The sequence below is a fragment of the Globicephala melas genome, chromosome 21 (assembly GCF_963455315.2).
Source record: "Globicephala melas chromosome 21, mGloMel1.2, whole genome shotgun sequence".
NCBI classification, from domain to species: Eukaryota; Metazoa; Chordata; class Mammalia; order Artiodactyla; family Delphinidae; genus Globicephala; species Globicephala melas.
Genome location: NC_083334.1, coordinates 11,588,941 through 11,602,108, shown reverse-complemented (window position 1 = coordinate 11,602,108; position 13,168 = coordinate 11,588,941). Strand labels below are relative to the sequence as shown.

Here is a 13,168-nt window from a genome sequence, read left to right as displayed (position 1 = left end):
AGTATAAAGATTATACACCTATATGGAATGGAATACACACATTTATTTTGAAACAAATCTTTTCCTCTGTGTTGAAAATAAAACTCTTGGAAATGTACTATTTTTATTTCCATGGTCCATTTAGCTGCATTTCACTCCTTCCAACCCATGGAAATATAAACACTTAACAGCTGAAAAATTCAGGCTAACTATGTTTGTTTCTCACAGAGTTGTTAAAGTCAATATGAATGATCTGTAGGGTTTTGGTAGTTGTAAAGGAATCAATTATCTTACAGGAAACCCCTAGCTGACTCTTAACTTTACTGCAGAAACTTAGTGTAAATGTTATAGGGATTGCCTGTGAGGCCTGAATATAAGTGCATTAAGTGGTGAGTGGGCATGGTGTCTAAATAGGCAAGTACAGTGTGTGTCATCAAGTCTTAAAATATCTTGTTATCTGAGGTGTTGGTAAGAAGTTTCTGTTAAGTAGTTGTTCTTTCTGCCTCTGTTCTCCCCTTCAGTCTGTCCTTCACACCCTGGCAAATTATTGTGAAAATAGCACTGCTCACATTGCTGGATTGCTCAAACACTTTAAATTATTTAGAGAATAAAGTCCAAACAATTTTGATATTCTGCGTTCTCCTAGTCCCCTTTCCAATCTGTTCTCTATTTCAGCCAGCCTATTCCACTTATTCTCAAACATGTCACATGTATTCCTGTCTTCATTTTTTTCACCCACCATTTCTGTGATTGGTATTTTTTTCCTTTCTTCATTCACTTAAGATCTACCCATGCTTTAAGGCCAAGCTCATGTCCTAGTTTCTCTTCAGAGGTTTCCCAGGTGGTTTGCTCTTTACTCTGAGTTTCTTTTAGTTACTCTCTCTTTCCCACTCATTTAGTACTCATATTGCAAGATGGCATGCATGCACACTTATATGCATATGTGTATATTTAATGAGAAACCAATTTTATTAATTTAAATATCTGAAGACTTCTAAATTCTACAAGAAAGGAAAAAACTAAAATAATCAATTTGTAAAATCTGTGAGCATACAGATCACAAAAGAAAAAAGGAAACATACTGGGGACAATTCTTCAACTGCATCAGGAATCAAATAATATAGGTTAACAATATCACCATATCTGCCTTTCAGATCAGCAAGTCGTGTTCTATAAAAATTGTCATGTGGGTAATACATTTTCATCTAATAAAAGAAATATTAAAAATAAAAATGCCTCAAATAAAAAATAATGTAAAATCACTTGAAATTCAAACATGCAGAGATAGTCACTGTTTACATTTTGCTATATCTGCTTTCAGATTTTTTTCTGTACACACATGTATAAATTTGTGCCTGCATGTAGAAATACACAGAAGTATCACATATATTTTCCTAAAACTTGCTTTGCTTTCACTTAATATACTGTGAATATCTTTTCATGTTAACATATATTTGCACAATTATTGTTAATAGCCATTTACAATCCCAGTGTAATAACAAATATATATAACAAAACCTCTTTTAGATATTTTATAGTTGTTACAGTTTGTTCCTGTTACAGAGAATTCTTCAAGGGACAGTTTTCTACGTAACATCCCCCCTGCCCCGGTTTTATTGAGATATAACTGACATATAGCACTATGTAAGTTGAAGGTGTACAACTTGATGATTTGACTTGCATACATCATGAAATGATTACCACAATAGGTTTAGTGAACATCTATCATCTCCTATAGATACAACATTAAAGAAAAAGAAAAAATATTTTTCCTCATGATGAGAACTCTTAAGATTTACTGTTTTAATAACTTTCAAATATAACGTGCAGCAGTGTTAATTATCGTGTTGTACATTACATCCTCAGTGCTTATTTATTTTATGACTGTTGGTTTGTACATTTTGACTGCACATATGCATATATTTTAATATATTTTAAATATACTTACATATATTGTGTGTGGAGGGGGTTTTCATTTGTTTTTTTAGTTCCTCAAGGGTTTACTGGTATACCCTTAGGGAAGGGACACATAAGATAATGACACATTTAGTCTGTGTTTATATGTTTGTCATTGAAGTAATACTGTATTTGACCTATTAGCAATATTCTGCACAGTTGCCACTTGATTTTTTTTAAACGCAGTTTAAATATGATATTGAGAGATACTTTGGCAATTGTCAGAGGTGGTCCTCAAAGACATTCTTCTCTTGTTTGTGTTTTATGAGACGAAATTTGTCGTTTAAGCATCATCTACTACATCATGGTACTTGCCTTCTTTCGTAAAAGTATTCTCTGGCTTCTGTCTGAAGCTTCATGAAAAAATATCAGACACCTGCTATTGGAGACAACCTTAAATAATCTGGATGGACTAGACATGGGTGGTGGCTTTTGCATTTTAGGGTGATCAGTAGTTGTGAAACAAGAGTGTGAGATGAGGCTTATCAAAATAGTTTTGAAATTTAAGGAATTATTTTTAATTATCTTCTAAAGAAAGAATTTCAGTTAAACAATATATGACTGAAAAAGATGTGTTCTGATTATTACTTAGTTTAGCAAGGTTTTGAGATCCTCTTGGTACAAAGGAAAATTACTTCATCATACGTTTCATGTTGAGCACTTGTAGTTGACACAGGAATATTGTTGAAGAGTTACAATTTCCCTCTGAAATTTTTTTGTCTCTTCTAAGCCAGTATAAATGCCTATTTAATGGCCTATTTTTTGTTAGTTACATTAAATATATTTGGGAGATGGTATTTGAACACTTTCATCTCTTGTGTATTCTATGATATGATGTGATATGATACTTCCACATTAGTGAAATATCCCAAATCTACGTCGTCGGACATGAGATTAATATAACACATTACTCTATGGAAACTTTTTGTTGAGTCATCAACTACCTTTTTGTAGCTAAACACGATGTATACTTTTTAATTCTTACCGTACTGGCTTCTTTATAACACTGTCTTCTCTGTTGATCATTTCTTTCTTAAACCCATTCTTCTCTTGCCTTCCCACTTCCCCTACGTCCGTGGCTCTTCCTGTTCGGTGTCCTTTCTCGCGGCTCGTCTTCACCTGCTTGTCCCTTCAATGTCAGCGACCCTTGAAGCTGGCCCCTTGGCTTTCTTCTGTCCCCGCGCCGTCTGGTCTCTGTCTGTACAGTCTAGATGCTGGCGGTTTTCCTGCCTTGCTCTCCAGCCTTACCCTCCCCTCTGAGCCATTAATTCAGTGATTGTTGAGCTACCCTTGTACGCCGGGCATCGTTCCAAGTGTTGGGATACAGAGTTGAACAAGACATTGCGTTTTCTTGAGGAAGGCAGACTGTAGCCATGTAAGTAATTTCAGACAGCATTTATTACTAGGAAGGCACTAGGCGCTGGCAGAGACCGAGTAGCCCTGAGGTCTTTGTGAAGCTCAGGTCTGGTTGAACTGTCTCCCTGCGGAGTGGAGCTTCCTTTCTCGGCCGCTTGGTGTCCTCAGAGTGCAGTCCTGCTCCTTTGACTTTGTTTGCCCCCAGTGGCCTCTCCATTCTCACTTCCAGCCACTCCCCACTCCCCCCTTACATGGTCAGCCTCAGGCAGACTGGACTGTGTACAGGGCTGAGCATCAGTGTTTCATGTTCTGTTGCTTCTAATTTCTGGCATGAGTTTTCTGTTCGGTGTCATGTTCCTTTTCTTCCTCACTCCCTGACTGCTTGTTCTTCAGGCATGAGCTGAGATGCCACCTCTGGGAAACCTTTCATGACACGTGCAGGGTTGGGCTAATAAATCCACCAGTCCCCATCCATCTTATTTTAGTACAACTGAAGTCCTGTGTTACCTTCAGTGTTTCACCTCAGTGTCTAGCTGGCATGTAAGGCACGTGCGGACATTTAAATATTAAGAATTGTATTCATTAAAGTTAACGAATAAATGTTCTAAATGAAAAGAAACTTACATCAATTACACATACATTTTTAACCTAAATTATAGGAGAGCTATGCCATTTTTGGGCCAGGACTGGAGATCTCCTGGATGGAGCTGGATTAAAACAGAAGACGGCTGGAAAAGATGTGAACCCTGGAGTGAGGGACTTGAAGGAGAGAATGACCGGTGTGGCGCCAGCCACGGCACGTGAGTCGCAGCTCAGCAGAGCCACACCGTCCCCGCCTGACTCTTACGGCTTCACCTGTTGGAGCCCATGACTTACTGCTTGGCTGGGAGTACCCCCCCGCACCTGCACAAGGCTGGTGTAAGGAAACAAGTTACTAGCCAAAGTCTGAGCCTGGTAGATCGCCTAGTGCCCACGCACAGATGCTGCCGTCTTCTTTTTCATTTGAGACGTTTAACCCTTACAGTAGTCCGAGAGATAGGTATTATTCTTATTAACCTCCCATTACAGCTGAGGAACCTGAAGGAATTAAAAGATGTAGTTTTGGCGGCCTGCGTCAGAGGCCCATGGTGACAGTGGCTTGCGCGAGACAGGAGTATAGTCTTCTCTGTCAGAGGCCTGAGTTGGTGAGGTGGCCTTTAGCTCTGCCATCCCCAGAGGGTAGCCTCGTCGGCGGGGTTCAGGGTGGAGTTCTGCCCCCACCTCCGCGTTGTGCTTGGCAAGGTAGAGGAGGAGGGTACCTGTGCCAAACCTCACCGGCTGGAGTGGGAGCTGCAGGCAGGCTGGGGGTTGTGGTCTTTCTCCAGATGAAAGTAGAGATTGCATGGAGGCAGGAGCAGGCCCGCGTGGCCGTGGTGTGCTCACCCGCGATCCCCGTCACAAGTGTATTTGAGCATTTGGAGGCTTGGGGAGGTCTGCAGACCTCTTCCTCCAGAGTGTCACGGGTCTAGTCATCCATTTTACTGCATGTGTTTATCTCACACTTGCGTAACTATCAATTGTGTATTTCGAACTGACAGGTCATCTGTTTTTCTGTTAGGAATTTGGTACCTTTAGACTGGAGATTGGGGTTTGAGGTATTTAAAGCAGAAATTAATTTTATATTTAAGATTATAGGAAGGATAACACACAGTGTTCGTTGAATTTATATTGTGGCATTTCTCTGCCATTCTGAATTCTAAAATGTCAGTTTAAAAAAAGCTGTAATGCATGAAATAGAATGTTACTGCTACTTCTACACTAAGGAATTTGCATGTGTTTTTTTCCTCATGTATTCTTTATTTCCCCTCATTCCAAACATGTTGTGAATATCGAAGAATACTTTTGTCTCGTATATTCATAGAATTAGAGAAATACAATCAAGACCTGTTTTCTTTGCATGATAAACTCCATGTTCTCCTGTCTCCCTTCCCCCCTTCCCCACAGACACTCCCACTCACCCACTCCTATTCACACTTATTTGAAAATCCTTTGAAATATAAGTGGTGCTGGCAGAGGCCTCTCTGTGTGGGTGTCCTCACAGGGACAGAGGCTGTGTCACAGCAGCCGTGGACTCTCCACCACAGGTGGAGTGAAGACACCTTGCTCCCATCCAGGTGCCTCGCAAGTCTGGGTGCCTTCTCTTTATACAAATGGCATATGTAATTACCAACCTTACATAAACTTTACAAACAGGATGGGACCATGGGCAACTCGCTCACTCCCTGCCAGGCAACATGATGGGACCGTTGTAAATGAATTGTTCTCAGACCCTTGCAGTTGGACTTTTAGTTTTCATCTTTATTAAGTTCATCCTGAATCTTTATCAGCTTCATCCAGAACACACAAAGATGTGTGGATCAGAGATGTTTTTATTAATTACCTTCTGTGAACGGAGAGTGTTGGTCTTCCCAGCCCAGTGCTTACTCCAGACCCTTCACAGTGAGGGACCAGGAGAAGGTGACTTTGCTTTGCTTGTCCACAGAAAGGATGTGGCTGTCCCCTCCTCTCCAGAGGGGGCTCCTTGGAAACAGAAGGAGCCTGAGTCCTGCCTGTGCTCCTTTGGTGTGTAGATAAATCCCTCCATGAGCCAGACCTGAGATGCCTCTGGTTTTGTGATAACACATGCTGTTGTATGTGCTCAGTCTATACCGTATGTCAGGCATTTACTGTGTATTCCCAGTGCTGGGATCCAGCAGTAAACAGAAAGAGGCAAAACCCATGCCTGGAGGAGCTTGCATTCTAGTGGGACAGTCAGACAAAGGACAAAAGGAGCTCCGTGTGGTCTGTTCCATGTCTTAAGTGCTGTGAAGGAAAAAACCTGGGGTGGGAGGGAAGACCGTTGGGGTGGGGGTGGTACATGGAAGTGTCACGGGGGGGGCCTCTCTGAGAAGGGTCAGCTGAATGACACCTTGGGCACCGAGAGGGCGGCCCAGGTGGGGAAGGGAGAGCAGAGACCCCGAGGCAGGTGTCATGAACTCGGGAGCTGCGGGGACAGCAAGGTGGGTGGGATGAGGGGCAGCAGGGGACCAGATGCCAGCGTGGCCATGGCCGGTCATGAAGGGCCAGATAGGTTTTCTCAGAGCTAGACGGGTCAGTGGTTTGGAGCAGAGAGAGGGGGCTTTTGTTCAGGTTTGTGTTTTAACAGGCTCCTTCTGGCTTTTTTGTTGGAAATGGGCTGCAGAGACGTGAGGCAGAGCAGATAGATTCATTCCTAAGAGCCTGTGTAATGACCCAAGTGAGAAATGACTGTGGCTCAGAGAGGATGGAGGTGGCGGGTGATGAGAAGTACTCAGATTCAGATGTTTTGCAAGTGGAGCTGGTAGGTTGCTGAGAGGTGGAGTGGGTGGGCAGTGAGGGGGGCGTCGGCAAAGGCAGGCAGGTGTTCAGCCTGCACAGCTGGGAGGGTGGCCGTTCGTCTGATGACAGTGGAGTCTGACCGTGTACCTTCCTGTGCATGCGCGAGATCCTCAGGGCTCGTGCCTGGGGGTGGAGCTGCTGGGTCACGGGAAGGCCCACCTTCCATTTTCCAATGAGGTGGTATTATTTCTGCTCCTGCTGTCAGTGCATGTTCATCTGACCACACTGCTCATCCTTTTTTCCCATTTTTTATTTCTTGGAAGTAAATCTGGGCAGAGAAGAATAAGCTCAACGTCATTAGTCAGCAGGGAAGTGCAGGCAATCTGGGAAGACACACGTCGCGGTGTGCCTGAGATCACAGTGCAATGAGGGGTCAGCAGCAGACCAGCTAGAAACGTACCGGAAGTTCCAGGAGAGTGAGACAGCCAACGTGGCCTAGACAGAAGTGTGGAGAAAGTGTTCACCTTCCAGATAAGGTGCCATGACACACCTACCACAGCGGCTACAGTTAACAAACAACAGAACGTTACAGGTGCTGGTGAGGGCAGTGCCGAGTGCTGGCAAGAATGTCCTCTCGTAAGCTTGATGGGAGTGTAGAATGGCACAGCCACTTTGCTGACTAGTTTGGTACTTTCTTATTAAGTTCAACATATAGCTGCCGTATGACCCAGCATCTCAGTCCATTTACCCAAGGAAAATGGAAGTTTATGTTTACACAGTACCTGTATGTGAACGTTAATAGCAGCTTTTTTCCAGTAATTGCCAAAGCTTGGACATCACTCATGCTCTTCAGCTCTCCAGGGGAGGGCCACTCAGGAGCGAAAGGAACGAACCGTTGATTGACACAACGTGATGAATCTTAGTTTCATCTTGCTTAGTGAGAAAAACTAAACCCAAGAGGCTTCATATTGTGTGATTCCATTTATATGGCCTTCTGGAAAAAGAGGTGAAAAACAGGCCAGTGGATGCGAGGGGTCTAGAGGTAGGGGAAGGAGTTGATTACACAGATGGCAGGAGGCTTTTTGGGGAGTGGTAGAGCTGCCCTGTAGGGAAGGCGCCAGTCCCTCTACGACTCTGCATTCGTCAAAACCCATAGAGTTGTGCAGCACGAAAAGCAAATTTTGCTCTGTGTAAACCTTAAAAAAAAAACCAACCAGGATGTGTGTGACGGGGAGCTGCTCACCCAAATGATGTAAACTGTGACAGATGGATGTGATTGTGTTACAGACGAACCCCATAACCACACTGAAGTGGGTGTGGAAGAAAGGAGCTGACCTGGGAACTTGGGAAAACCATGTTGACAGGATATTGTCAGGCTATAGACAGACACTCTAGGTGGGAAATGTGCTTCTCATGCCCCAGGGTGTGGGTTAGCAATTCTGAAACTACTTTATCATGTATACTAGGGTTAAGCAGAGTGAGTAAATAAATGCAGATAATGACAGCCAGATCTCTCACTTTGGAGAAGGAAGTCACAAAATCATGCTAGACTGTACCTTGTGGTGCTGGATTGTTGGTGGTGGTGTCAGTGTTACTCAAGCGGTTGTTGCTCTTGTGGGTGGGTGGGTGGGTAGATAGGGATCAGTGTGTAGGTGAATTAATATAACGTGTTCCCCAGTTCTGTCTTCTGGGAGGCCAAGAGCGGTGGTGCCCCAGTAGCAATGAGCAGACTGAACACCAGGATCTTTGTTTTGAAGGGTTCCTGGGGAAGTGGTTGATTCCAGAGCTGGGGTACGGAAATATAAGCTGAGCCTAGAGCATCTTGTGGTGTCCAAAAGTAAGGAAATACTTAAAAAAAAGGGGGGGTGCGGATGGGAATATGTCAGATGTCAAAAGGGCAGAGGCCAACCTGAAAGCAGTCCAGTGGCCAAAGCTGGAGCCATTTGAGCAAAAAGCAAATAATGGTGGTATTGGATTATAACTCAAAGGAGAAGATAAATACCCCTAAGTTTATGGGGATATAACACATGAATAAGTGGGGAAGAAGGGACAGCTCTTCCTGACAGAATAATTCCAGTTAGTGAATGTGGAAGGAATAGGGAAGTAGAGTGTCACCTGATGGCTGCAGGCAGAGTCCACTGATAGATGCTGAGATTAGTGGGTGAGATGTTAAGGAAGAAAAATATTTGCAAAGCGTCCTCCAAAATATCTATGAATTCACAAAGGGAAAACAGTAGCTTTACAGTTGAGAACCCTGGCAGATCCCACCTTAACCGAGTGATCCAGGTGACATGACCAGGAGCAAGACACAGGGGCAGCGTGTACCCTGATCGCATAGGTCCGGATGGGGTCCTGGAACAGCGAAGGGCACCAGCGGGAGGCTGGCGAGACACAGGTCTGTGGGCGAGTCAGCGGTACTGTGCCAGCATCCACTCCTGGCTTTGGTTGCCGTCCTGCATTCATGTGAGATGGTGGGGAAGCTGGGGGAGGGGACTTTGTACTATTGCTGCAACTCTTCTTGAAGTCTAAACCGATCTTTGAAAGTTGCTTTAAAAAGTCACCATTGAGAACATCAACAGGCAAGCCAGTGACCGGAAGAAAGTATCGTGTTTTGTCAGCTGTCACTAAGCTGTTTTCTGGGCTCCATTCTACCTGCTCACACCTCCCTGTGACGCTGCAGCCGGTGGGCCCTGCTAGGCCCTGCCTGGGGAGGTGCCACGGGGCCTGTGGGGTGGGACTGGGGCAGCTGCTGCCGGGGCCTTTCTGTACCTGTCCCCGCAGGTCGGCAGCACTGGACTGTCCCTCCCAGCTTTTCTGACATTTGCAGACCTGGCTTATCGTGTCCCTTCAACACCAGATGCTGGTGCCCCCACCCAACCCCGCAGGTGGATCCCAGGCTCTCGAGGCTTCTCATCTGAGCTCAGACTCCAGCACCAGCCAACAGTGCTTCCTCCTGCTGCTTCCAGCCTGTGCCCTTCGCTCTCCCAGTGCAGTGTGGTGACAGCTGTTTGCAGTCACTACCTCTGGAATGCTTCAGTGTTCTTTTCGGCTTTTAGGTTACCTAGTTAACAATGTTTTGTACATATTTGTACATTTTCATTTTAAGTTTCTCAGTTAAAATAATTGATGTGGCTTCTGTGTCCTGATTGAACTCAGCTGTTACACTGACAGCTTTTCTTCCAGGATTTTGGCAACTTAGTAAAGAGACAAGCAACTCAATTAGCAGCTGGGAGAATGACTTGGACAAACATGCAAATGGCCAGTAAGATAAAAGTTCAAATCTTTAGTTATCAAGGAAACTAAATTAAAACCCCAGTGATGTGCACCTTCTTCTTGGTTTTGTTGTAAACCTAAAACTGCTCTAAAAAATAAAGGCTTTTAAAAAAGCCACAGTGAGGTAGAACTATCCACCCACCAGAATAGCTGAAATTAAAAAGGCTGACAATAAACGGTGATGCAGATGTGGAGCAAACGGAACTCCCCTCTTCAGCTTTTCACCACTGAGCATGATGATAGCTGTGGGCTTATCATATATGGCCTTTATTATGGTAAGGTACGTTCCCTCTATACCCTCTTTATTGAGAGTTTTATTGTAAATGGATGTTGAATTTTGACTAATGTTTTTTTTGCTTCTATTGAGCGATCATATGATTTTTTTTACTTCATTTTGTTAATGTGGTGTCTTACATTGTTTAATTTGCAGATGTTGAACCGTCCTTGCATCCCTAGAATAAATCTCACTTGGTTATGGTATATGACCCTTTTAATGTATTGTTGAATTCAGTTTGCTAGTGTTTTGTTGAGGATTTTTGCATCTGTGTTCATCATTGATATTGGCCTGTAATTTTCTTGTGGTTTGCTTGTGTGGTTTTGGTATCAGGGTAATGCTGGCCTCACAAAATGACTTTGGGAAGTGTTCCCTCCTCTTTGATTTTTTTGGAAGACTTTGAAAAGGATTAGTATTAATTATTCTTTAAATGTTTGTTAGAATTCACTAGTGAAGCTCTCTGGTCCTGGACTTTTGTTTGTTGGGAGGTTTTTGGTTACTGATTCAATCTCCTTACTCTTAATCAGTCTGTTCAGATTTTCTCTTTCCTCATTATTTAGTCTTGGTAGGTTGTGAGTTTCTGGGAACTTAACCATTTCTTCAGGGTTGTCCAATGTGTTGGCATATAATTGTTCATACTAGTCTCTTAAGATCCTTTATTTCAGTGGTGTGAGCTGTGATGTCTCCTCTTTCATTTCTGACTCTGAGTCCTCTCTCTTTTCTCCTTGGTGAGTCTTGTTAAATGTTTGTCAATTTTGTTTATCTTTTCAGAGAACCAGCTCTTAGTTTCATTGATCTTTTCCATTGTCTTCCTACTATTTTTTCCATTGTGGTGGGTTTTTTTTGTTTTGTTTTGTTTTGTTTTTTGCGGTACCTGGGCCTCTCACTGTTGTGGCCTCTCCTGTTGCAGAGCACAGGCTCCAGACGCGCAGGCTCAGCGGCCATGGCTCACGGGCCCAGCCGCTCCGTGGCATGTGGGATCTTCCTGGACCGGGGCACGAACCCGTGTCCCCTGCATCGGCAGGCGGACTCTCAACCACTGTGCCACTAGGGAAGCCCTTTTCCATTGTTTTTAGGCTTTGTTCTTCTTTTTTAGTTCCTTGAAATATAAAGTTACATTATTTAAGATTTCTCTTGTTTCTTGGTGTAGGCACTTATCACTATGAACTTTCCTCTGAGAATTGCTTTTGCTGTATACCCTAAGTTTTGGTATGTTGTATTTCCATTTTCATTTGTCTCAAGGTATTTTTTTGATTTCTCCTTTGAATTCTTCTTTGGCCCATTGGTTGTTCATTAACATGTGTTTAATCTACACATATTTGTGCATTTTCCAGTCTTTGTCTTGTAATTGCTTTCTTGTTTCATATCATCAGGGTCAGAAATGTGCTTGATATAATTTCAGTCTTTTTTAAATTTATTGAGACTTGTTTTGTGGCCTTATAATATGATCCATCCTGGAGAATGTTTCCTGTGCTCTTGAGAAGAATGTGTATTCTCTTGTTTTTGGATGGAATGTTCTATATATGTCTGTTAAGTCCATGTGGTCTAATATGTCATTTAAGTCACCTCCTATTGTTGTATTGCTGTCTATTTCTCCTTTTAGGTCTGTTAATATTTGCTTTATTTATTTAGGTGTTCCTCTGTTTACAAATGTTATATCCTCTTGTTGGGTTGATCTGCTTATCATTATATAATGACCTCCTTTGTCTCTTATTAGAGTCTTTGTCTTAAAGTCTATTTTGTCTATTTCTGATGTAAGTTTAGCTACCCCAGTTTTCTTTTGGTTTTCATTTGCCTGGACTATCTTTTTCCACTCCTTCACTTTCTGTCTTAGTGTGTCCTTGCATCTGAAGTGAGTGTCTTGTAGGCAGCATATATATTGGTCTTGTTTTTTTAATCCATGCAGCCACTGTGTCTTTCAATTGGAGAATTTAGTCCATTTACATTTAATGTAAATATTGATTGGTATGTACTTATTGCCATTTTGTTAATTTCTGGCTGTTTTGTAATTCCTTTGTTCCTTTCTTCTTCTCTTGTTTACTTCCTTTGTGGTTTGATGACTTTCTTTAGTGGTATGCTTAGTTCCCTGTGTCTTTATCTTTTGTGTATCTACTATAGATTTTTGCTTCGTGGTTACCACAAGCCTTACATAAAACAACTTGTATTTGTAATAGTCTGTTTTAAGTTGATAACATCTTATGTTTTGAATGTATTCTAAAGCTACATTTTTACTCTCCCTCCACGTTTTATATTTTTGGTGTTGATTTACATCTTTCTATGTTGTGTATCCATTAACAAATTATTGTAGTCATAGTTATTTTTACTACTAATATTTTTGTTTTTTAACCTACATACTGTCTTTATGAGTGATTAACCCACTGCCTTTACATTAGATTATTCTTAATTTTGCTATATTTTTACCTTTACAAGTGAGATTTGTACTTTCATGTTTCCCTCTTTGTATTTAGCACCCTTTCATTTCGGCTTAAAGGCATCCCTTTAATATTTCTTGTAGGGCTGTTCTAGTCATAATGAACTCCTTTAACTTTTGCTTCTCTGGAAAATTCTTTATTTCTTCTCAATTCTGAAGGACAGTTTACTGAGTAGAGTATTCTTGGTTGGTAGTTTTTTTGTTTTGTTTTTTTTTTTCCAGCACTTTGACTATATTGTTCCACTTCCTTCTGGCCTACAGAGTTGCTACTGAAAAATCTGCTGATATTCTTATGGAGATTCCCTTGTATGTAAGGAATTGTTTTTCTCTTGCTGCTTTTAAGACTCTTCTCTTGTTTTTAACTTTTGACACTTTAATTATAATGTATCTTGGTGTGGCTTTCTTTGGGTTCATCTTATTTGGAACTCTCTGAGCTTCCTGGATCTGAATGTGTGTTTCTTTCTCCAGGTTAGGGAAGTTTTCAGCCATTATTTCTTCAAGTAAGTTTTCTGCCTCTTTCTCTCTTCTCCTCTGGGACCCCTGTAATGTGAATGTTGGTCTGC

At 42.3% G+C, this 13,168-nt stretch overlaps 1 protein-coding gene across 6 annotated transcripts in view; it reads left to right on the top strand.

Moving 5' to 3' along the window:
- The window catches only part of FBXO25 (F-box protein 25), a 55,698-nt gene that overhangs the window by 2,478 nt on the left and 40,052 nt on the right, over positions 1 to 13,168 (top strand). For 5 of the 6 annotated variants that reach the window (XR_009560563.1, XM_070044638.1, XM_060291690.1 and 2 more), the window contains exon 2: positions 3,951 to 4,091. Coding sequence is in view for 5 of the 6 variants with exons in the window: in XM_070044638.1 (XP_069900739.1) it covers positions 3,958 to 4,091 (134 nt within the window). In the remaining variant the exon portion in view is untranslated. Of the gene's footprint in view, positions 1 to 3,950; positions 4,092 to 13,168 lie in introns of those variants that run through there. The other variant, XM_030830435.3, reaches the window with a different exon arrangement.